We start from the raw sequence: 23725 nt of genomic DNA, 5'->3' as shown, positions 1-23725 counted from the left end.
CTTTTATGCCTCCCCCTGGGTGTGGCCTGTATGTGTGAGTTGGAAATAAAAGCCAGGCTGGATGAGCCAGTCCAGAGTTCCTGTTTTAACCTCAAAGTGATGTGTCGTCTCATTATTGGGGGAAGGATTTATTGTATGCTGTTCCAGTTGACTGCTAGGGGTACAAGCCTATTCGTATGGTTCCTATTCAATGGTCTACAGCATTCATACGCTTGGGAGAATTTAAAGGTTTCTTGGATTCGGTGATTATGGTGTCTGCCAGAGTGCTTGGAGCCCTCAGGAAGCACTAGGAGCATCCATTAACGGAGGTACCAAGTCGGGTTGCCAGGCGATCCGTTACATCCTGCTTCACGGGACACCACTGGGAGGCTTAAGCCCTTAAGGACACAACTTCAGAAATAAAAGGAATCATCACGGAATATTTCCGTCATGTGTCCTTGAGGGGTTAATAGGGGGTGAGCCATTGATTAAACTAATTGGCTCTGCCTAGTGACAGAATGTCCGCCTGTAGAACTGACAGGTCAGCCTGGTGTGAATTCATGGCACGCTGCCTGCCAATTAAGTAGGCTAGCCCTTCAAGAGCATCGTTTCAATGCTCGCTGCAGAGTCCTAATGCCCCGAGCATAGCGCACGCATGTCTAATTATGTGCTTGAGCTACGCTTGTTGAGGACAATAAAGTAGGGATGGTGGGACAAGACCTAAAAATTGGAGCTGACCTGCCAAAATCAGGATGGGTGGGAGGCCAGCGATAAGGCACCCCTGCCTCCATATTTATGGTGCTTTGCATTTAATTTTAATCTCTGTATTAAACGTACACGTTCTGTATTTTGAGCTATACACCGGCCGCTAATTTGGATAAAAGAACCTGGAGATTATTTGAGTTTTATAATTTATCTGTGAAGCACAGGGCGTGATACCAGTTTTAATAAGCAATTTAAAGAGTCATTAACCAAAGGGTGAAATGTGAGAGTTCAGAGTAAATTAAAAAACTTATATCACTGTACAACTTGACTAGTTTAAAAAAAAAAAAAAACACTTATAATCTAATTGGAAAACATTTACATATCATCTATATTTTCAGCTTAGATAAGATTGACAAAAACTGTGATTTTCACTTTAAATTCACACCCTGTGTGTGCTACAACCATCAGAGTACACACAGGGGGAACAGACAGACAGACAGCCCAGGGCTTGTCATTCTACTTCTAGCTCTCTATGGTAGATTTCTGGCGTCGCTCTGGTCTCTGTCACTCTCTATGGTAGATGGAACTGCTGCCGGGGTACTCTATGGTTTCCTGAACGTCTCTATGGTCTCAGGTCCGCCGCTGAGTTCGGTCTGAGGAGAGGATGAAGAAGGAATGGGGAGGGTGGGACTCGGTATAACAGCTGATACCGGCATGGAGGAGGGCGTGTGAGCCGAGGGAGGTGAGAACCCGAGTGTAATGGCTGTCAGTAATGAGAGTGATGGATGGGGGGGGGGTAAAGGGTGGCTGAGTGTTATTAGTGTGGATACTGGGGGACAGTAAGTACTGAGTGTTATTAGTGTGGATACTGGGGGGGACAGTAAGTACTGAGTGTTATTAGTGTGGATACTGGGGGGGGGGCAGTAAGTACTGAGTGTTATTAGTGTGGATACTGGGGGGGACAGTAAGTACTGAGTGTTATTAGTGTGGATACTGGGGGGGGACAGTAAGTACTGAGTGTTATTAGTGTGGATACTGGGGGGGACAGTAAGTACTGAGTGTTATTAGTGTGGATACTGGGGGGGACAGTAAGTACTGAGTGTTATTAGTGTGGATACTGGGGGGGACAGTAAGTACTGAGTGTTATTAGTGTGGATACTGGGGGGGACAGTAAGTACTGAGTGTTATTAGTGTGGATACTGGGGGGACAGTAAGTACTGAGTGTTATTAGTGTGGATACTGGGGGGGACAGTAAGTACTGAGTGTTATTAGTGTGGATACTGGGGGGGACAGTAAGTACTGAGTGTTATTAGTGTGGATACTGGGGGGGACAGTAAGTACTGAGTGTTATTAGTGTGGATACTGGGGGGGACAGTAAGTACTGAGTGTTATTAGTGTGGATACTGGGGGACAGTAAGTACTGAGTGTTATTAGTGTGGATACTGGGGGGGACAGTAAGTACTGAGTGTTATTAGTGTGGATACAGGGGGACAGTAAGTACTGAGTGTTATTAGTGTGGATACAGGGGGACAGTAAGTACTGAGTGTTATTAGTGTGGATACTGGGGGGGACAGTAAGTACTGAGTGTTATTAGTGTGGATACTGGGGGGGACAGTAAGTACTGAGTGTTATTAGTGTGGATACTGGGGGGGACAGTAAGTACTGAGTGTTATTAGTGTGGATACTGGGGGGGGGACAGTAAGTACTGAGTGTTATTAGTGTGGATACTGGGGGGGGACAGTAAGTACTGAGTGCTATTAGTGTGGATACTGGGGGGGACAGTAAGTAGTGAGTGTTATTAGTGTGGATACTGGGGGGGACAGTAAGTACTGAGTGTTATTAGTGTGGATACTGGGGGGGACAGTAAGTACTGAGTGTTATTAGTGTGGATACCGGGGGGACAGTAAGTACTGAGTGTTATTAGTGTGGATACTGGGGGGGACAGTAAGTACTGAGTGTTATTAGTGTGGATACTGGGGGGGACAGTAAGTACTGAGTGTTATTAGTGTGGATACTGGGGGGGACAGTAAGTACTGAGTGTTATTAGTGTGGATACTGGGGGGGACAGTAAGTACTGAGTGTTATTAGTGTGGATACTGGGGGGGACAGTAAGTACTGAGTGTTATTAGTGTGGATACTGGGGGGGACAGTAAGTACTGAGTGTTATTAGTGTGGATACTGGGGGGGACAGTAAGTACTGAGTGTTATTAGTGTGGATACTGGGGGGACAGTAAGTACTGAGTGTTATTAGTGTGGATACCGGGGGGACAGTAAGTACTGAGTGTTATTAGTGTGGATACTGGGGGGGGACAGTAAGTACTGAGTGTTATTAGTGTGGATACTGGGGGGGACAGTAAGTACTGAGTGTTATTAGTGTGGATACTGGGGGGGACAGTAAGTACTGAGTGTTATTAGTGTGGATACTGGGGGGGACAGTAAATACTGAGTGTTATTAGTGTGGATACTGGGGGGGACAGTAAATACTGAGTGTTATTAGTGTGGATACTGGGGGGACAGTAAGTACTGAGTGTTATTAGTGTGGATACTGGGGGGGACAGTAAGTACTGAGTGTTATTAGTGTGGATACTGGGGGGGACTGTAAGTACTGAGTGTTATTAGTGTGGATACTGGGGGGGACAGTAAGTACTGAGTGTTATTAGTGTGGATACTGGGGGGGACAGTAAGTACTGAGTGTTATTAGTGTGGATACTGGGGGACAGTAAGTACTGAGTGTTATTAGTGTGGATACTGGGGGGGGCAGTAAGTACTGAGTGTTATTAGTGTGGATACTGGGGGGACAGTAAGTACTGAGTGTTATTAGTGTGGATACTGGGGGGGACAGTAAGTACTGAGTGTTATTAGTGTGGATACTGGGGGGGACTGTAAGTACTGAGTGTTATTAGTGTGGATACTGGGGGGGACAGTAAGTACTGAGTGTTATTAGTGTGGATACTGGGGGGGACAGTAAGTACTGAGTGTTATTAGTGTGGATACTGGGGGACAGTAAGTACTGAGTGTTATTAGTGTGGATACTGGGGGGGGGCAGTAAGTACTGAGTGTTATTAGTGTGGATACTGGGGGGGGCAGTAAGTACTGAGTGTTATTAGTGTGGATACTGGGGGACAGTAAGTACTGAGTGTTATTAGTGTGGATACCGGGGGGACAGTAAGTACTGAGTGTTATTAGTGTGGATACTGGGGGGGACTGTAAGTACTGAGTGTTATTAGTGTGGATACTGGGGGGGACAGTAAGTACTGCGTGTTATTAGTGTGGATACTGGGGGGGGGGGACAGTAAGTACTGAGTGTTATTAGTGTGGATACTGGGGGGGACAGTAAGTACTGAGTGTTATTAGTGTGGATACTGGGGGGACAGTAAGTACTGAGTGTTATTAGTGTGGATACTGGGGGGGCAGTAAGTACTGAGTGTTATTAGTGTGGATACTGGGGGGACGGTAAGTACTGAGTGTTATTAGTGTGGATACTGGGGGGAAAGTAAGTACTGAGGGTTATTAGTGTGGATACTGGGGGACAGTAAGTACTGAGTGTTATTAGTGTGGATACTGGGGGGACAGTAAGTACTGAGTGTTATTAGTGTGGATACTGGGGGGGACAGTAAGTACTGAGTGTTATTAGTGTGGATACTGGGGGGGACAGTAAGTACTGAGTGTTATTAGTGTGGATACTGGGGGGACAGTAAGTACTGAGTGTTATTAGTGTGGATACTGGGGGGGACAGTAAGTACTGAGTGTTATTAGTGTGGATACTGGGGGGGGACAGTAAGTACTGAGTGTTATTAGTGTGGATACTGGGGGGGCAGTAAGTACTGAGTGTTATTAGTGTGGATACTGGGGGGACAGTAAGTACTGAGTGTTATTAGTGTGGATACTGGGGGGGACAGTAAGTACTGAGTGTTATTAGTGTGGATACTGGGGGGGACTGTAAGTACTGAGTGTTATTAGTGTGGATACTGGGGGGGACAGTAAGTACTGAGTGTTATTAGTGTGGATACTGGGGGGGACAGTAAGTACTGAGTGTTATTAGTGTGGATACTGGGGGACAGTAAGTACTGAGTGTTATTAGTGTGGATACTGGGGGGGGGCAGTAAGTACTGAGTGTTATTAGTGTGGATACTGGGGGGGGCAGTAAGTACTGAGTGTTATTAGTGTGGATACTGGGGGACAGTAAGTACTGAGTGTTATTAGTGTGGATACCGGGGGGACAGTAAGTACTGAGTGTTATTAGTGTGGATACTGGGGGGGACTGTAAGTACTGAGTGTTATTAGTGTGGATACTGGGGGGGACAGTAAGTACTGCGTGTTATTAGTGTGGATACTGGGGGGGGGGGACAGTAAGTACTGAGTGTTATTAGTGTGGATACTGGGGGGGACAGTAAGTACTGAGTGTTATTAGTGTGGATACTGGGGGGACAGTAAGTACTGAGTGTTATTAGTGTGGATACTGGGGGGGCAGTAAGTACTGAGTGTTATTAGTGTGGATACTGGGGGGACGGTAAGTACTGAGTGTTATTAGTGTGGATACTGGGGGGAAAGTAAGTACTGAGGGTTATTAGTGTGGATACTGGGGGACAGTAAGTACTGAGTGTTATTAGTGTGGATACTGGGGGGACAGTAAGTACTGAGTGTTATTAGTGTGGATACTGGGGGGGACAGTAAGTACTGAGTGTTATTAGTGTGGATACTGGGGGGGACAGTAAGTACTGAGTGTTATTAGTGTGGATACTGGGGGGACAGTAAGTACTGAGTGTTATTAGTGTGGATACTGGGGGGGACAGTAAGTACTGAGTGTTATTAGTGTGGATACTGGGGGGGGACAGTAAGTACTGAGTGTTATTAGTGTGGATACTGGGGGGGCAGTAAGTACTGAGTGTTATTAGTGTGGATACTGGGGGGACAGTAAGTACTGAGTGTTATTAGTGTGGATACTGGGGGGACAGTAAGTACTGAGTGTTATTAGTGTGGATACTGGGGGGGACAGTAAGTACTGCGTGTTATTAGTGTGGATACTGGGGGGGACAGTAAGTACTGAGTGTTATTAGTGTGGATACTGGGGGGGGACAGTAAGTACTGAGTGTTATTAGTGTGGATACTGGGGGGGACAGTAAGTACTGAGTGTTATTAGTGTGGATACTGGGGGGGACAGTAAGTACTTAGTGTGGATACTCGGGGGACAGTAAGTACTGAGTGTTATTAGTGTGGATACTGGGGGTGACAGTAAGTACTGAGTGTTGGCAGTGTGGATTAAACACTCTGGTTCTGTTACGTGTGCATTCTTACATCATGTCTATCTGTAGAACCACTGGGTGCTTGTAAAGAGCTAAATACATCCATACGGCTTTTACACCAGTAGTTACAACTGTATAAAATCATTTGTCAGTCTTTCCAAATATATAAATTAATTCAATCCAGTTAATATTAATACAGCTAACCTCTAAGGTTAATCTGCTTCCAGTGTTACCTGTTGGGTCTATAGAAATTCATAGCATGAACCTCCATTCCAGCTCACACCTCTGACTATAGTATCCAATATTAACATCGCATACGCTGGATTAAATAATAATAATTCTGTACGCAGCAGCTTGACTCGACTTTCTGATCTTTTATTTAACACAGCATCACACTTGGAAACAGGATATACGTGGAGACCCCCCACCTAATGCTTTGGCAAGGCACGTAATCATCAGTATTATACCTGTGATTATCTGTGTTCTGTTTTTTTGGTTTTTTTTATATATTCTTTATTTTTGTCGTTCAAGAATTTAACAGTGTCTGCATGGCCACAGTAGCCATAGCAGACGCAATCCTATGCAACATATATAAACAGTTTTAAACTCAGCACATTTTTGTAATTTAGTGAACAGGAATAAACATTAAGCATTGTACGGTTTAATACATGTGTAGGTAAAAGTGTTGAAGTATTAGGTCACTTGTTGGTCTATGCATTTATTAACTCTTTATTGTATTTTGTGTGTACCGGGTTTTTACATTACGATTCTGTGATTAATAAAAGACCTGTAAGCTCAGTAAAGCTGCTGCGTGACAAAGTATCCAAGTCTGGCATTTGCTATGTCAACATCTTCCCCTATACACTCCATTTAATGCACTGTGCTCATCTGTTGTAGGGATATGTATGAATATTGCAAAAGGTAATGCTGAGATTTTGTACAATTTCTTCACTTTTTAGCAACTTGTGGGAATACCCAGACACCTAGAAGCTAGACTTCTCTGAAGCCTGCGTCAGCAGGGACAGGAAGCATTGCGTAAACCAGACCTGGCATCCCCTCCCTCTTTCTCGTGCCTCTTACTTTTTTCTTTCTTTTTTTTTTTTTTTTTTATAAATTCTTTATTTATGAAGATTTTGATTTTTAGGGGGTAAGGGTACAGAAGAGAAACAGGAAGTTAGACAGTTACGATTTAGTTCATACAGCATTTGCATTTGCTTTTCCTTTCGTACCATTTGTGCCTCTTACTTTTTGATACAGACAATAGTGCATAGCAGAGAGAGTTACACCTTGACGGGGGTGTGACACTCAGTGTTTCCAAAGCTGCACACCCTGCTCCGTGCAGTGCACACTGTCATGATAACAGAACACACTGGGACTGCTTCTCTAGTGTCTGGTTTTGTTTGCAGTCTTATCCTTCTTGTGTACCCCACAGAGCTTACAATCTACAGGCATAATGATATGCCCCATTCAGGGGAGCGAACATCCTACTGTTGATAAACACATTGTTTGAAAGAGCTTACACTTTGGGTAGGGAGAGACCATTTCCATGGTAGCCTGTAATAAAGCATTATGCACAGCGGCCTTGTCCCAGTAAGCTTACAGTCTGCTTGTCTGTTAAGTCTTTATAAGTCTGCTACACACACGCCTGTGGAAATCCTCGGATTAGACCTAACCTATATTCAGAGGCTGACGTTTGTTGTCACCTGTCTGTTCACCTGGATACCTGCAGCTTGATACTGTGGCAGGTCTCAGGTGTCAAATGTAACTCACACACTCTGTTTTCCATGTAACCCCAAGGCTTTGTTTGATATTGAATTGAATTGAATTGAATTGTAAGAGGGCTCTCTACTTTCACTCTACACTGAGTACATGTCACGTCAAACCCACAAAGTCATGGAAATAATGCTTAAACCTTCGCTCAGAGGTCATGGCACCGAGAATAAACTGCTGTGTCTCTTCATCCCTGTATTCATTCGTACCACCTTTGCTGCAATAGCACATTGCGCCATGTTTGTGAGCATGTTCCTTTTTATGTGTTACTGTTTGTCTTGTAGAGGCCAGGTGACCAGTTTGTTCTGGGTGGATGATATCTCGATTGCTCGACAGCTGATCATACTGATACTACTCTCCATTTCACTCTCTGATTTCTGATGATTCCGCAAGGAGGCGGATCAGGGGCGGGGACAGCGCTACCTTTTAAAGGGGCTAAGGGTGGGCTGCCTAAATGGTGGTTTTAACTCTCTAGGTTCAGAAATACATGTTTGTGTTTCTGACCCTATAGTGTTCCTTTAAGATTTGGAGCCAGTTCCAAAGAGAGCAGTTTTCACTTTTACACACACCAGGAAATTGGGTTATGTTAGTTATGTGCTTGTTTTGTCTGGTGTATGACCGGTCATGTTTTCCTTTCCTTATGCCCCCTATATCTTAATGATTATACTCACTGCTGTGAAGCGACACTATAGCATTAGGAATACAAACCTGTATTCCGAATGCTGGAGTACCCTTGTGCCTAGTTATATACTTATACTTATATACAGATATTCCCCTCCCCCAGTGTTTTTAAGAACAGGCTTTGTTTGAAAAGCATATTTTGAACCTCGTGTTAGTTATGTTTTACACCTGGACATGTTACACTTTGTTGGGTATTTTTTTTTTTTTCTCGCTGTGTTTGTATCTCTGTATGAGTTTACATACTCTGGACCATAGAGCCAAACTTGATCCATTTCTTTTAATCTGCATGCTAAACACACATACCTGTGTGATACAGACATGTCTCATCTAATCTGATAGAGATAGACTTAGCAAGCATTTTACCTTCAGAGATCCTGCACTAGGAGCTTCCCATCTAGTCATTTTCTAAGATATGCTGTCCTTAAGAACTCACAGCCGTGTGGTTGCCAAGGAACCAACGGAGTGTAAAATCACAGAAGAGCATGTTTTCTCTCACCCCGTATTATATCATGCAAATGGTACTTATCACACGTGCCAAGAGAATTGGCTTACAGGATTCACACCTAATCTTACAGTGCTTTATCACATGCTCTGCCCCTGCAATGTGGGTGAGGTTATGTGCTGTTTGGATACTGCCGAGGATTGCGTGATTCTATGGATCGCTCGGATATTCTTTTTGTAATATATGTTGATAGAATATTATAACGCCAAGGATCTGTCTTTATGTTTATACTTCTTATAATTGATGTAGATACAATATTACAATTGCCATTTAATATTTGATGGCTGATGTGGGACAAATTTGTGTTCTATGCCCGAATATTGTGATATGGTGGCATATGTATCATACAGTAATAATTTATCATTTTTGATAGTTGTTATGTAGTTGGAAGTGTAGATTATGTAGTTGTGTCATATCTATGTAATGTTTTTGATAGGGGTGATATGCGGCATATATCTCTATTATATAGTCATACCTTTATAGACTTCCAGGTATTATTATGTTGACAAATATTTTGTGTTCCTTTTTTAGGTTAGACTTGTGAATGACCATTGGGACACGAGAAACCATGGTGGAGCCAGCACCAGCGAAACTCAAAGACCAGACAGCAGCCTTAAAAGGAAACGGTGGTAGCACTCTGTGTGTGATCACAGAAGGTGTAGGGGAGCTATCTTTAGTCATAGACCCCGATGTGGCTCAGAGAGCCTGCCAAGATGTGTTGGAGAAGGTTAAACTCATGCATGGGTCTTCTGTGGAGAGTCTTGACAGGATGGAGGGTAGTGATGTTGGCGATGGTGGTGAACTTGCTAATGGAGACACTAGAGTGAAGGTGGTGGATCCAGCCCCTGCTGTCACCACCTCTCGCATCAATGAAGAGGATGAGGCATTGATGGACATTAACAGTGTGAAAAACGCCCGGAGAAGACAGAAGAACAATTCTGGCAAGCAATCGTGGCTCTTGCGCTTGTTCGAGTGCAAGTTATTCGACATTTCTATGGCCATTTCATATCTGTACAACTCAAAGGAGCCAGGCGTGCAGGCCTACATTGGCAACCGTCTCTTCTATTTCAGAAATGAAGATGTGGACTTCTTCCTGCCGCAGCTTCTGAACATGTACATTAATATGGACGAGGACGTGGGAGATGCTATAAAGCCATACGTTGTTCACAGATGCCGGCAGAGCATTAACTTTTCTTTGCAGTGCGCTTGGCTCCTTGGAGCCTATTCCTCCGACATGCACATTTCCACACAGCGTCACTCACGTGGCACTAAACTGCGTAAGCTCATCTTGTCTGATGAGCTCAAGCCAGCCCACAAAAAGCGAGAACTACCACCTCTAAGCCTGGCTCCTGACACTGGTCTATCTCCATCCAAGCGGACACATCAGAGGTCCAAGTCAGATGCTACTGTGAGTATCAGCCTCAGCAGCAATTTGAAGAGGACGGCCAGCAACCCGAAGGTGGAGAATGATGAGGAGGTGAGTAGGGACACCCGACACAAATACTAAATTTGGGGAATTTGTCTACATACTAGAAATTAGTGCATTAACAAAATTTGAATTAAACAGCTCATAGAGTCACATTTAACTTGCTTTCATGGTGTAATGTATATGTATCTTGAGTCTCGTTTTTGTCATGCTTTGAATTAAAATCATCTCATGGTGTAATTTTAGTAAACATTTAGTAAGTTCTCTTTTTTTAAAAATGTGTTTCCTTTCTGTCGGTATGTGTTAAATGCTATGTCCTGCTAGTTATACAAATTATCATATGTTTCGTTGTGCAACATTCACAGTTCCAGTTTCCCAGAATGCATTGTGAAATATGCTACTAACATGCTCATTTTTCCACTTAACGTATTTTGTTCCCTTAGCGCTTTTGTAATTTTCTTTTGGCCCGTACATGGGGTAAGATCTAAATGTAATCACCTGGCAGAGCCATTTACGTTCCCATCTTTGTGCCCAAACAAACTACTATGTATACTGGAGAAGTGTATTTGCTGTTTGGGCTAATTGGGTATTTCTAAAAAGATTGGACGTTGTATGTCTTGTGAATCGCAGTAAAGTTGCCAAATCCTGTCTGAATACTGGTTTTAACCCTGTGTTAATAAGGAGTTCCCAGCTTGTTGCAGGCAGGTGTCCATGACTGATGGAGAACGCTGCCAATGCCACCCGCTGTCCAGTTGTCTATTGTCTGGAACTGGGACAATGTATCATTGAATTTTCAGTTGTGGAGGATGTTTCCTGGAGCTCTCGGGCAGGTTATGAATGGTGACAGTGATGGGGAGTGGGGAGAGATTTACTGCTGTCACGGAGTAATCCCCACAGGTTTAACCCATGTGTTACCGACTGTCTTAGTGTTATCCCTGACATAGTGTGCCAGGCCTGGATCGTCTCTGTTTCTGTGCACTGAATTGATAAATAGTCCCCACTATGTTTTGGTACATTGTGCAGCGTCTTACTGCAGTTTGAAGGAGAGAGATTAATTCCTATTTCATGATTCTCTCAGTATAAAGAGAGAGGCCCTGTGTATGTGATTGAATAACCCAGATTCCCCATGCAATGGTGGGGATATTCCTTAGTCACTACCAGTCCTGCAGAGCAGAACACTTGAAAAAACACACCCATATGGGGTTAATGGCAACACATTCTTTTAAAAGGGTGTGGAAGGAGGGAGCCAGGAATGCTATGTGTATGAATGCTTCTAAACTGGTCTATGTGGCAGTGAGTGGGTTACATAGATCATGCTGATTGTGTCATGTCAGCACTTGGTGATAAGGAGAAGAAGAAAGGGCCATTGTGGTTTCTGCTCCCTTTAAGAAATGACCCATTACTGCCTCAATGAGTGTGTGTGTGAGCCTGGTAACCTTTGTACACACAGCCACGCATCTACCACGTGTCAGAGGCACAGCTGACTGTCTCGTGAGTGTCAGTTTCATAGATTGCCAGATGAAACTGATGGTTTAAATATTATTGGAAGGAAAAAGAGTTGGTTTAGTGTGCCGGATGAATCAACTGCACGTGGCAGCAGTGACAAATTGCACTGTGCTGGGTAGCCTACCACCCGGCTGTACCAAATCACAGTGTGCAGGATAACCTACACCTGGCTGTACCAAATCACAGTGTGCAGGATAACCTACTCCTGGCTGTACCAAATCACAGTGTGCAGGATAACCTACACCTGGCTGTACTAAAGCACAGTGTGCCGGGTAGCCTACACGTGGCTGGACCAAATCACAGTGTGCCGGGTAGCCTACACCCGGCGGTGGTACCAAATCACAGTGTGCTGGGTAGCCTACACCCGGCGGTGGTACCAAATCACAGTGTGCCGGGTAGCCTACACCCGGCGGTGGTACCAAATCACAGTGTGCCGGGTAGTCTACACCCGGCGCTGGTACCAAATCACAGTGTGCCGGGTAGTCTACACCCGGCGCTGGTACCAAATCACAGTGTGCCGGGTAGCCTACACCCGGCTGTGGTACCAAATCAGTGTGCCGGGTAGCTTACACCCGGCTGTGGTACCAAATCAGTGTGCCGGGTAGCTTACACCCGGCTGTGGTACCAAATCAGTGTGCCGGGTAGCTTACACCCGGCTGTGGTACCAAATCACAGTGTGCCGGATAGCCTTACACCTGGCTGTATCAAATCCCTGAGGATGCTTGGTAAGCAAGTCACGGTATCCTCTTAATAATTATTCCAGACTAGAACATGCTGTTCCCATGGAAATAATTAGTTTTTCTGATTGTTTTTTGTATTTTAAAAAAAATAAAAAAAATTTTTATTATAAACTGTAAATGTTTTTAACTTAAAAGTTGCAATGCCGTTAATACTATGACTCAGGTTTATGTAGGTTATTATACCACATGTGTTGTGCTCTGATTTGTTGATTTTATTTGGTGAGAAGCAATGATTACTGTTCTCTGGTCCATCTCTGTCACAGAGCGCTTAAATTGATTATCACTCTCAGGGCACAATATTATGCTAGCTGCTTAATTGCGGTGTGTATAACATCCTCTGGGTCAGATGGAGAGAACTGTTTGGATGTTTTGTGATATAAGGGTGATACAGAAAGATATGTATGTACTTACATTTCTTCCTAGAACTGTACATACTTATACACAGATATCATGTTGGGTAAGCTAACCCCATATCATTTAATTATGTATAGGGGTATGTACCAGGGCCATTATAATTCTACTTTATGTTTTGATAGGAGTTTTAAATACACTGATTATGCTGAATGGTAATAAAGAATACTGAGTGATCCGATACACTAGTTGCCAAAAGTGAATATTCAGCATACAGAGAGAAATAACAGACCACAAAGATTTCATAATTCCATCACATGTTTTGAAAGCCTGCAGTCTGTTCAGTAAATTCCATGTTGCCGATAACAGTCTAACATACAAGTCGTCCCATTTTAGTGGCAATTTGGTTCTTCAGCTCAACATTTTAATCATATGGATTGCTGTAGAGCAGGCTTCCCCAAACTCCAGCCCTCCAGATGTTGCTGAACTACAACTCCCACGATTCTTTGAATTAAATAGGCTGAAAATCATGGGAGTTGTAGTTTAGCAACATTTGGAGGGCCGCAGTTTGGGGAAGCCTGCTGTAAAGCTTGGCTGAACATATCTAATCTGTTGGGGTGAGGTGGACTTGCAGAGAGGGGTGGAGCTAGAATGGCTGGGCCTGTGGATGGATTTGGCATTTCAGCTTATGGAAAGCTGTGGACTTCGGCCTGCAGATTCTGTTTTGAGGACAGTTCATCTGTAGCAGAGAGTTTGAAGTTTGTGGATCTATGAACAGAGCTCTCTTGCATTCAGTGTTAAATATATGGAGTACTGCATGGTTCAGACTGCGTGGAGTTGTCTGGATTACTGTGGATTTCAGCATTCAGTCCACGGTGGGCTTCTGGCTTTATGGCTTTACTTACTAAGTCCGGGAACTGACAGACAGTAGGTGGGCATGGATACATAACACTATCTGGCTATGCTTCCCTCAGTTGGCTTTTATACTAATTTCGACCAAGAGCCATGAACACCACGGTGACATTGTACCTCTGAATAAAATATCAAAATGTGTCCTGAAGGCCCACTTGCAAACCCTAGATACTTCTCTAAAACGCACACATTGACCACCAGGAAAGTTGCGTCTCATGAGTAGGTTATAAAATAAATGGATGGTCAGTCAATCAGAACTCGCTAGATACATTGTGGGTCATTTTACTTATATTGTGCTGCAGGTGTGCTATGTGGCACTCATACTATGGGGTCCCTGAGCAATGTATGTTGGACATTTAGCCACACTATATAAATGTATTATTATCTTGGAGATACTCTCTTAAGGAACTCTCAGCTAATAGCAGCTGCCCTACAAGATTGCCTGGGAATAGAGGCTTGGCCTCCACTTCTTGGAGAAGGAAGCAAAATTGCCAACACACCCCATGGGCGTGTATCTAGATCTAATCACGTTGAACAAGATCTCCTTTAGATTGCATAGTACCCCACATACATTATTTTCAATATTGTACTGAAAACAAGAAAGAATTGAAAGTACATCTTCAAACATCTGCTGCCCTGCTTTTATTCTCAAACATGACTCCTGTATATCAGTCATTCATTTGTTGTAAACTCAGTCACTCTGGATGGGTTTGGGATGTCTATGGAGAGCTGCAGAGTTTAGCCTGTGGGTAGATTTGAGGTTGAGTCTATGGAGAAGTGTTAGGTTCAACTTCTGGTTTGAGGTAAGATTTAGGAGAGATGCTGGGTTCAGCCTATGGTCTGGTTTGGGTTGTGTCTGTGGTGAGATCCTGGGTTCAGCCTGTGGTTTGGTTTTAGGTTGGGTCTGTGGTGAAATGCTGGGTTCAGCCTGTGGTTTGGTTTTGGGTTGGGTCTGTGGTGAGATGCTGGGTTCAGCCTGTGGTTTGGTTTTGGGTTGGGTCTGTGGTGAGATGTTGGATTCAGCCTGTGGTTTGCGTTGTTTGTGGTGAGATGCTGTGTTCAGCCTGTGGTTTAGTTTGGATTGTGTCTGTGGGGAGATGCTGTGTTCAGCCTGTGGTTTGGTTTGCGTTGTCTGTGGTGGGTGAGATGCTGGGTTCAGTCTGTGGTGTAGTTTGGGTTGTGTCTGTGGCGATTTGCTGGGTTCAGTCTGTGGTGTAGTTTGGGTTGTCTGTGGCGATTTGCTGGGTTCAGTCTGTGGTGTAGTTTGGGTTGTGTCTGTGGCGATTTGCTGGGTTCAGTCTGTGGTGATTTGCTGGGTTCAGTCTGTGGTGTAGTTTGGGTTGTGTCTGTGGCGTTTTGCTGGGTTCAGTCTGTGGTGTAGTTTGGGTTGTGTTTGTGGCGATTTGCTGGGTTCAGTCTGTGGTGTAGTTTGGGTTGTCTGTGGCGATTTGCTGGGTTCAGTCTGTGGTGTAGTTTGGGTTGTCTGTGGCGATTTGCTGGGTTCAGTCTGTGGTGTAGTTTGGGTTGTCTGTGGCGATTTGCTGGGTTCAGTCTGTGGTGTAGTTTGGGTTGTCTGTGGCGATTTGCTGGGTTCAGTCTGTGGTGTAGTTTGGGTTGTCTGTGGCGATTTGCTGGGTTCAGTCTGTGGTGTAGTTTGGGTTGTCTGTGGCGATTTGCTGGGTTCAGTCTGTGGTGTAGTTTGGGTTGTCTGTGGCGATTTGCTGGGTTCAGTCTGTGGTGTAGTTTGGGTTGTCTGTGGCGATTTGCTGGGTTCAGTCTGTGGTGTAGTTTGGGTTGTCTGTGGCGATTTGCTGGGTTCAGTCTGTGGTGTAGTTTGGGTTGTGTCTGTGGCGATTTGCTGGGTTCAGTCTGTGGTGATTTGCTGGGTTCAGTCTGTGGTGATTTGCTGGGTTCAGTCTGTGGTGTAGTTTGGGTTGTGTCTGGCGATTTGCTGGGTTCAGTCTGTGGTGTAGTTTGGGTTGTCTGTGGCGATTTGCTGGGTTCAGTCTGTGGTGTAGTTTGGGTTGTGTCTGTGGCGATTTGCTGGGTTCAGTCTGTGGTGATTTGCTGGGTTCAGTCTGTGGCGATTTGCTGGGTTCAGTCTGTGGTGTAGTTTGGGTTGTCTGTGGCGATTTGCTGGGTTCAGTCTGTGGTGTAGTTTGGGTTGTGTCTGTGGCGATTTGCTGGGTTCAGTCTGTGGTGTAGTTTGGGTTGTCTGTGGTGATTTGCTGGGTTCAGTCTGTGGTGTAGTTTGGGTTGTCTGTGGCGATTTGCTGGGTTCAGTCTGTGGTGTAGTTTGGGTTGTCTGTGGCGATTTGCTGGGTTCAGTCTGTGGTGTAGTTTGGGTTGTCTGTGGCGATTTGCTGGGTTCAGTCTGTGGTGTAGTTTGGGTTGTCTGTGGCGATTTGCTGGGTTCAGTCTGTGGTGTAGTTTGGGTTGTCTGTGGCGATTTGCTGGGTTCAGTCTGTGGTGTAGTTTGGGTTGTCTGTGGCGATTTGCTGGGTTCAGTCTGTGGTGTAGTTTGGGTTGTCTGTGGCGAGATGCTGGGTTCAGCCTGTAGTTTGGTTTGAGTTGTGTCTGTGGTGAGATAGTGTTTTCAGCCTGTTGAAAAGTTTGGGTCTTTGGAGTTCTGATAGCTTTAGGGTTCTTGTTACATTGCCTGCATACCAGATTCCCTAAACTTTTAAGTTTTTCTCACTCTGTAGTTTTAGTCCTGATAAAATTAGTAAACACTCAGAATATTGCATTGAGCAAATGACTCCACTGTGACTGATTAGTTTATAGAGCTCCAGCATATTCTACTGCCCTGTATAATATCCTAATGCTATAGACTGAGCACGGTAGCTTGTTCCCCATTTTATAGAATGGTGAATACTGTGTAACACTTTACTTTTCAGTTCAAAGGAGCTGCCAAAGCATTCTCTAAGAATAATGTGATCGGAAAAGGAAGTTTATTTTAAGATGTTATTCTGAGTTGAGGTGGGAGGAGATTAGGCCAGTGATAATAAAGAAGGTGGCAGTTTTCAGTACAACACTTCCTGCCATATAATCCTTTAAATTTGGTCAGGTCTGGAAAAGCCGTTGCCGTTGTCAGCATTGAAAACAGGGGCTGCTGCAATAAAGATAGAAAATGCCTGTGACCCTGCCTCCCCAATTCTGTATAGCAGTAGAACATCATTGAGCAGGATGCGCTTTGACCTGCTACCTTCATCACTTGACTTGGGAAAGGGGTGGGTGCAGGTTATCATTGTAACACTGATGCCTAAACCTCTGCCTTTTTCTCCCCTCTACCCCCTATTGCCTTTTACCTCCTGTCATACCCTTTTTCCCAGGAGCTCTCGTCCAGTGAGGAAAGTCTCGATAGGTCCTTCTCCTCCGTAAGTGGCCAGTTTTCATGTAGTTGGCTGGGGGTCTTACTGGCTTTCTCTCTGTCTTTCAGCAGCATTTCCTCTGCAGGGAATACAAATATTAAGTGTGAGATCCCCCCCTCACCCGGCCCCCCTGCATGTTTAAATACCTAGCTATGCATCTCACACTGGAAGAGATTCCCTGTGCACTTGGTGAGCTGGTGGACATATATAAAAACAGATATCCATGCTTTATGTACGGGGGTTAATTTAGATGTGTTAAAAAAAATAATCACTTAAGTGAGGCTGATGTCATCACATTTCCAATATGGCTGCCCTCTTGTCATGGCAGGTGTTGTCGCTGTGTAAGTGACACTTGATTGTCTATGTTCTGTGTGCCATCATGTCAAAACAGACACATGCATCTGCTCCACCTCTGCATGCTCCCTTTAAAACCTGTCTCTTTGCTTACACCTGCATGCTGGCTTCATGGCAGAGTGTGGGTGGGGATGGGGGTTTATTATTTTTAACTGGGTCCTGCATCCCTTCCTCCAGCCACAAGGAAATCGAACAAATGTTTTGGAACTTTTTTGTTCTTTCCGTTTTCTGTCTGTGGATTACAGTCCCATGTCCCACCACCAGGCCAGGTTTTTCAATATTCCCATAGGAGCAGAATTGGGTTATCCTTAAATCACTAACCATTGGTTTACATTTGTAGGTAGATGGAGAACCAATTTAGTATTTATTTTCTCCACCGACTGGGTAAATCCAAGAATAAGCTGAGATATATTCTCCATAACAGTACACTTTTCCCCTATAATAAAAAAGGTTGTCTTTTAAAAAAAACCAAAAAAAACATATTTTTTTCAAATATATTTTTATCCCAAATTTTTGAATTTGCTTAGTTTGCCATCCCTGATCCTACACCAAACAGGCTCTGTAGACTCCCAACTGCAAGGGCTTGCTAAATCTAATCACTTAAAATATTTATAATACAGAGCAAGTAATTCAATTGAAAGCGTCTCAGAATAAGATTTAATTATAGTGAATCGTTAATAATTACCCTGTCCTGAGTTCACCGTTCACTCCTGAGGTTACCACTACAATCCATGCAGATTCATACAATACACATACTGAGGTGACCAGCAGAGGAAATGCTGTATGTCCTTGAGATTTTGGTTTAATTTTTCCATGAATAAAATTGGGTGAAATATATATTTTTATTTTTCGTTTCTTTATGATTCAATTATGATTAAATCTAGTTACCCCCCACCCCCCCTTATTGATCTTCATTTAAATTTCTTTCCCTTTACTTTGATTTCCCGCTTCCTTTCCATCTGCAAATCGTAAGAGTTTATTTCTATACAAATTGTATAAGCTGATTTTGTGAGCTTGTAAATTCTCTGCAAGGATATATTGAGGTGTGAACTGAAAATATTTTTCCTCAAATGATAAAACAGAAGCAACAATTGAATATTTATTGATAAATCCGTTTCCTTTCGTAACCAAAACTGCTCATTGTCTTTGTTTTCGCTTTTGGGAGAAATTTGTGAACATAATCATTCAAAGCAAAACTGCGAGTTTAAAATGTTTAAATTGTTAATGACACAGAGCTGTAATGACGCTGTGTTCATATGAGCGCTGGTTAATGACATCACCGTTCCTTATGGGATATCTGCGTTCCGGATTCTGTGTACTGCAAATCATGCTTGCAGTGATAAGTGCTAGAGTTTACTGCTTTGCACGAGGTTGAAAGGGGAAGAATCACTTCTTAGGATTTTTAATATATTATGTTTACTATTCCTATATATTTAACATAAATGTATTTGTGAGGTGTGTAAAGATTATATATAAAATACCACACTGTTTATCCTTCAATAGGAACCCCCAACTTAGCCCCCTGCCAATCATTGTTGTCAGCTCTGTCCTTTTGTACCTGGCAGTCCACAGACAGAAAACATACAAAGAAGCAGAGAAATGTGCCTTTACTGAACTGGATTCCGATTTTATAATGTAAAATCTTTCATTTGAAGTTTAACACAAGTTACCGTATATAGGTACTTTTCAATGGTGTTAATTCCAAAGAAGTGACTGTTTCCCTTTAAGAACGTGGCTTACAAAGCAGAGAACTGCGCACTAATGACGCACACCATTCTAAGAGGTGCTTCTGTGTGTATGTAAGAGGGTGTTTACTCTTCCATAAAATATTTACCTTTCACATCCTTTGTATAGAAAGAAATGGTCTCTTTTGTGTGTGTGTGTGTGTGTGTGTGTGGTTCCATGTAACCGGATCCCATCTGGAGGGTTCTGGGCAATTTACAGAACAGGAGCAAATCAATCCTTTTATCCAAATGATAACGTTGTTTTTCAGACTTGTTAATGTATTTAAAAAAGCTGTGGATGTGTTAATTTATGGTTTTAACTCAAGGTAGGTCTAACAGACAAAAGCACAAGGATCAGCCTGTTACTAATGGTACATGGCTGAGATTGTTCTTTATCCATCTCAATGTTGGTAGGTATGTAAAAGGAGTGTTGGTGGTTTCTGTCTCTGGAAAGAAAAGTGTGTATTGCTTTTAATAGGATTTACAACGGTGGAACTTCTAATACAATTATACTGTATAACATAGATTTCCTTACCAAGTGATGTCAGTGTGTTAATGGTGGAGCGTATTGCCCTGCTTCCAGCTCTAAGGCGTTGTCTACCTGCTGTGTGTTATGTTTGTGTTAATTTAAAGGGCTCACATGGTAATCATGCTTGTTATTTTGCTTCTGTAAATACACGTAGGCCTGCATCACATGCAACTAAAGGGCTAGAATCCATTATTAACTTAATTTGGCTAATCCGCCCAACATTTCTGTCCAAATATTGGCCTTTACTATATTTTAAAATGTTTAGGGCGGAGCATATTTCAGAGGCATGTCGGGTGGGAATGGTAGGCTGTCCTAGTGTTGCATGTTTTGACTGTTTCTTTAATTCCGGCAGCCGGTCCGGCTAGCACCAGAGAGGGAGTTCATCAAGTCTCTCATGGCCATTGGTAAACGTCTGGCAACACTCCCCACCAAGGAGCAAAAGACCCAACGGCTCATCTCCGAGCTGTCTCTCCTTAACCACAAGCTACCAGCACGTGTCTGGCTGCCCACTGCTGGCTTTGACCACCATGTGGTTCGTGTCCCTCACACACAGGCTGTAGTCTTGAACTCCAAAGACAAGGTATGATTTTCCATGGAGCAACTTTGGACATTAATTGAGGTTTTACTAAATGACAGAGCTAAAATAGCGTCACGTATGTTATATAATGTATATGTTTATAATTCCTTACACCATAGGCTCCATATTTGATCTATGTGGAGGTCCTGGAGTGTGAGAACTTTGAGACATCTGTGGTGCCAGTACGGATCCCAGAGAACCGAATTCGGAGCACGCGGTCTGTAGAGAACCTCCCAGATTGTGGCATGACTCACGAACAGAGAGCCAGCAGCTTCACTACAGTCCCAAATTATGATAATGATGATGAGGCCTGGTCTGTAGATGACATTGGCGACCTGCAGGTAGAGGTGAGATTGCATGCAACTCTCAGCTGAGATGGTAGAAGTTGGGAGGGCAATTGGATTTATACCCCATTCTGAATTTGACTGATTCTGGGTGATAAATTCTCAGTGATATTTTAGTTTTATATTTTGTATATTTATTTTTGTGCCCTGGTGGACCCAATCTATTCTTTTCATGGTGACAGTTGCCAGAAGTTCATACCAACAGTTGTGACAACATCTCCCAGTTTTCTGTGGACAGCATTACCAGCCAAGAAAGTAAAGAGCCAGTTTTCATCGCAGCCGGGGACATCCGGTAAGTGCTTCAACTTTGTTTAAGTGTACCATAGTTACATAGTAATATAGGCTAAAGAGAGTCTATCAAGATCAGACGTATATGTATTACTGTTGTTGATCCAAAAGAAGGTAAAAAACACAATGTGATGTGATTTCTAATTTGTCACACATTGGGAAAGAGAAAAATACTTGACAAAAACCTCTCTTTGTATCAAAAAGCTGCTACCTCACATGTTAACGATTATACCCCTGGATGTGCTGTTTTTTAAAGAAATACATTATGACTTAAAGGAACACTATAGGTTCAGGACATGTATTCCTAACCCTACAGTGTTAAAAACACCATCTAGCACCCCTGGTCCCCTTGCCCTCCCTAAAGATAGTAAAAATCATACTTTTACTCCAGTCTGCTGCTGCTGATTCCGCCCCTGATTTAATAGACAAAGATATAGATTGCGCTAGAGAACAATATGGAGAGTGAATAAGGCACAGGGAATGAAATGGGTATATGGAAAAACAGGTGCCCTAAGGCAGTGGCAGTCGTAACAAAGTAAAGTCTTAGGGATAAAATAAAGTCTCTAGTTGCCTGGATAGGTATCCTTCTTCTTCAGACTTAAAGGTTACTGGGATGCTCAGGGTCAACAGGTATATATAAAAGGTATATATAAAAGAGAGAAATAAAACTCCAATAGTGTAATAAGTCCAACGTAGAGTGCACAATTATAGAAGACTTCCAGGTTTTCTACTCACATATCACAGAGCTTAAGCCAGCTCTAGTGTGATGCGCATGCAGTGGTTTTGATCCCCCACTTATAGGATATCAATGGAAGGTATGTCAGCAGTTGTCGTAGCAGCTGAATATATATATAAAACCAAAAACAACAAAAATAAACGGCAACAATTGTGCTCTCTGTATAAAAAGTAATAGGCCAGGAGAAATAAAGGTTAAATGTACTTACAATTTTCTGAGCAGGTAACCCGCTCAGTTTACTCAGCGTGGGTGGTATAATCCACACCTGGGATTCTTTTATGAGATCCTCACTGGGGAGGTAAAACAGGATGCCAAAAAAGAAATAAAAGCAAATAAAACAAAATTTAAAAAAAGGTATATGGCACAATCACTGAATAAAATGTCCAATAAACCTTTATTATAAATAAAAAAAACAATCCACAACGCGTTTCTTCCAAACATTACTTTCTCAAGTGGTTATCAAACATATACCAGGCATTCACAGTCTTTTTGTATACTATAAAACATGCTAATTTCAAACTTGGCGGGTAAATGACGTCACATAGTCATAACACTGACCGAAATTACAAATAGTTAAAATAAGGAAAAGATTATACTTTTTTTTTTTTAAAGATATGGATGTACAGAGTCAAATAAAAAATAAATAAGTTGGGGCGTGGCCGAACCGTCAATGAACACGGACGTGTTTCATTAGTGCTCCGCACTCATCGCGCCCTAAAGCCCACTAAAGCGACCTAAATATTCGCAAATTACCCCAAAACGGGTCCCCAGACATGGAGAGGAGGCGTACAAACAAGCTGGGGAAAAAAACAGCAGAATCCGGAGCCTCCGTCCTCGACCACTTCGCCATGCAACGGCCTGGTCGAACAGGGAGCCAAGATGGCGACGGAGGATCTCCGCGCACCCCGACCCAGGCCGATACTGAGGCACCGACCGCTGATCAGGAAACTGTCCTGGCCAAACTGGCTGAAGTCAGGGCCTTCCTGGCAGGGGAAATAGCCAGGTCCACGGCTGTGCTCCAGGCAGATATCGGAGCCTTGGGGGAACGCACTGCAGCCCTGGAGGACCGCATGGATACCACCGCTCGAGCCCACAACGATGTTGTTGAACGGGTGAATCAGATGGCGGCCCGCATGGTGGATACTGACCTGGCACTGGAGGACATGGCGAATAGGTCCCGGAGGAACAACCTCCGCCTTAGGGGGCTCCCTGAGGTGCGGGACGAAAATCTGCGGGAGACACTGCTTACTCTCCTGCGGCCTCTCCTCCCTGACCTCCCTGAAGAACAGTGGCACATTGAGCGGGTGCACAGAGCCCTGCGAGCCCAGAGGGCGGATAACAACACCCCGCGGGACGTCATTGTCCGCTTCCTTTACTTCGGCACCAAAGAGGCCCTCATGAGAAGGAGCCGAGATGGGCCCATCCGGCACGAGGGGGTAGCTGTCTCCCTATACCATGATCTGGCGCCCACGACACTGCAGCGCAGGAGGGAGTGGCGGCCGATCACTGAGGCCTTGCGAGGAGCAGGCCTGAAGTATGCCTGGGGCTTCCCTTTCAAGCTGCAGGTGTTCAAGGGTGACCGGGCGCACGTTCTATCACCTGGCGGCGATCCCCAGCGTTTCCTGCGGAGCCTTGGAGTTCAGCCGCCCTCGGAGATCCCAGACGTCTCCCTGTACATTGATGCCAAACGACTGGAGTGCCGCCGGAGCCAGGAGCCATCGCTGAAGGTCACAGGGTAGTGTATGTGCCTTCCCCACACCATACCCGGGGGACCCCTGTCCTTCTGCCCTGTCCCCGGAGGGGTACCTTTTTTTTTTTGCCTTCCCCCTTGGGGAGGGGGGTTGCCGGGGGAGGGTGTCCACACGGGTCGGGGAGGCTGTCGTCTTCCCTTTTGGGTGGGGGTACGGGTCATGGAGCTAGGGCCCATGCTGGGCGTTTTTAAAGCCCTGGCCGGGTCCAGATCAGCGGTGCCTGTCTCGCCCCCCCC

General features: G+C 44.1%; 1 protein-coding gene across 2 annotated transcripts in view; it reads left to right on the top strand.

Annotated features, from left to right (window-relative positions):
• Positions 1-1232: 1232 nt before the first annotated feature.
• Positions 1233-23725, top strand: part of PI4KB (phosphatidylinositol 4-kinase beta) — a 39763-nt gene continuing 17270 nt past the window's right edge. The window contains exons 1-6 of one of the 2 annotated variants that reach the window (XM_063440180.1): positions 1233-1426; positions 9412-10357; positions 17148-17192; positions 20146-20373; positions 20490-20717; positions 20897-21006. In XM_063440180.1, coding sequence (XP_063296250.1) covers positions 9425-10357; positions 17148-17192; positions 20146-20373; positions 20490-20717; positions 20897-21006 — 1544 coding nt within the window. In that variant the 5' untranslated portion in view covers positions 1233-1426; positions 9412-9424. The remainder of the gene's footprint in view (positions 1427-9411; positions 10358-17147; positions 17193-20145; positions 20374-20489; positions 20718-20896; positions 21007-23725) is intronic. The other variant, XM_063440181.1, reaches the window with a different exon arrangement.

This window comes from Pelobates fuscus, chromosome 13 (assembly GCF_036172605.1).
Source record: "Pelobates fuscus isolate aPelFus1 chromosome 13, aPelFus1.pri, whole genome shotgun sequence".
In the NCBI taxonomy this organism is placed as follows: Eukaryota; Metazoa; Chordata; class Amphibia; order Anura; family Pelobatidae; genus Pelobates; species Pelobates fuscus.
This window is presented reverse-complemented; position numbering and strand designations above follow the sequence as displayed.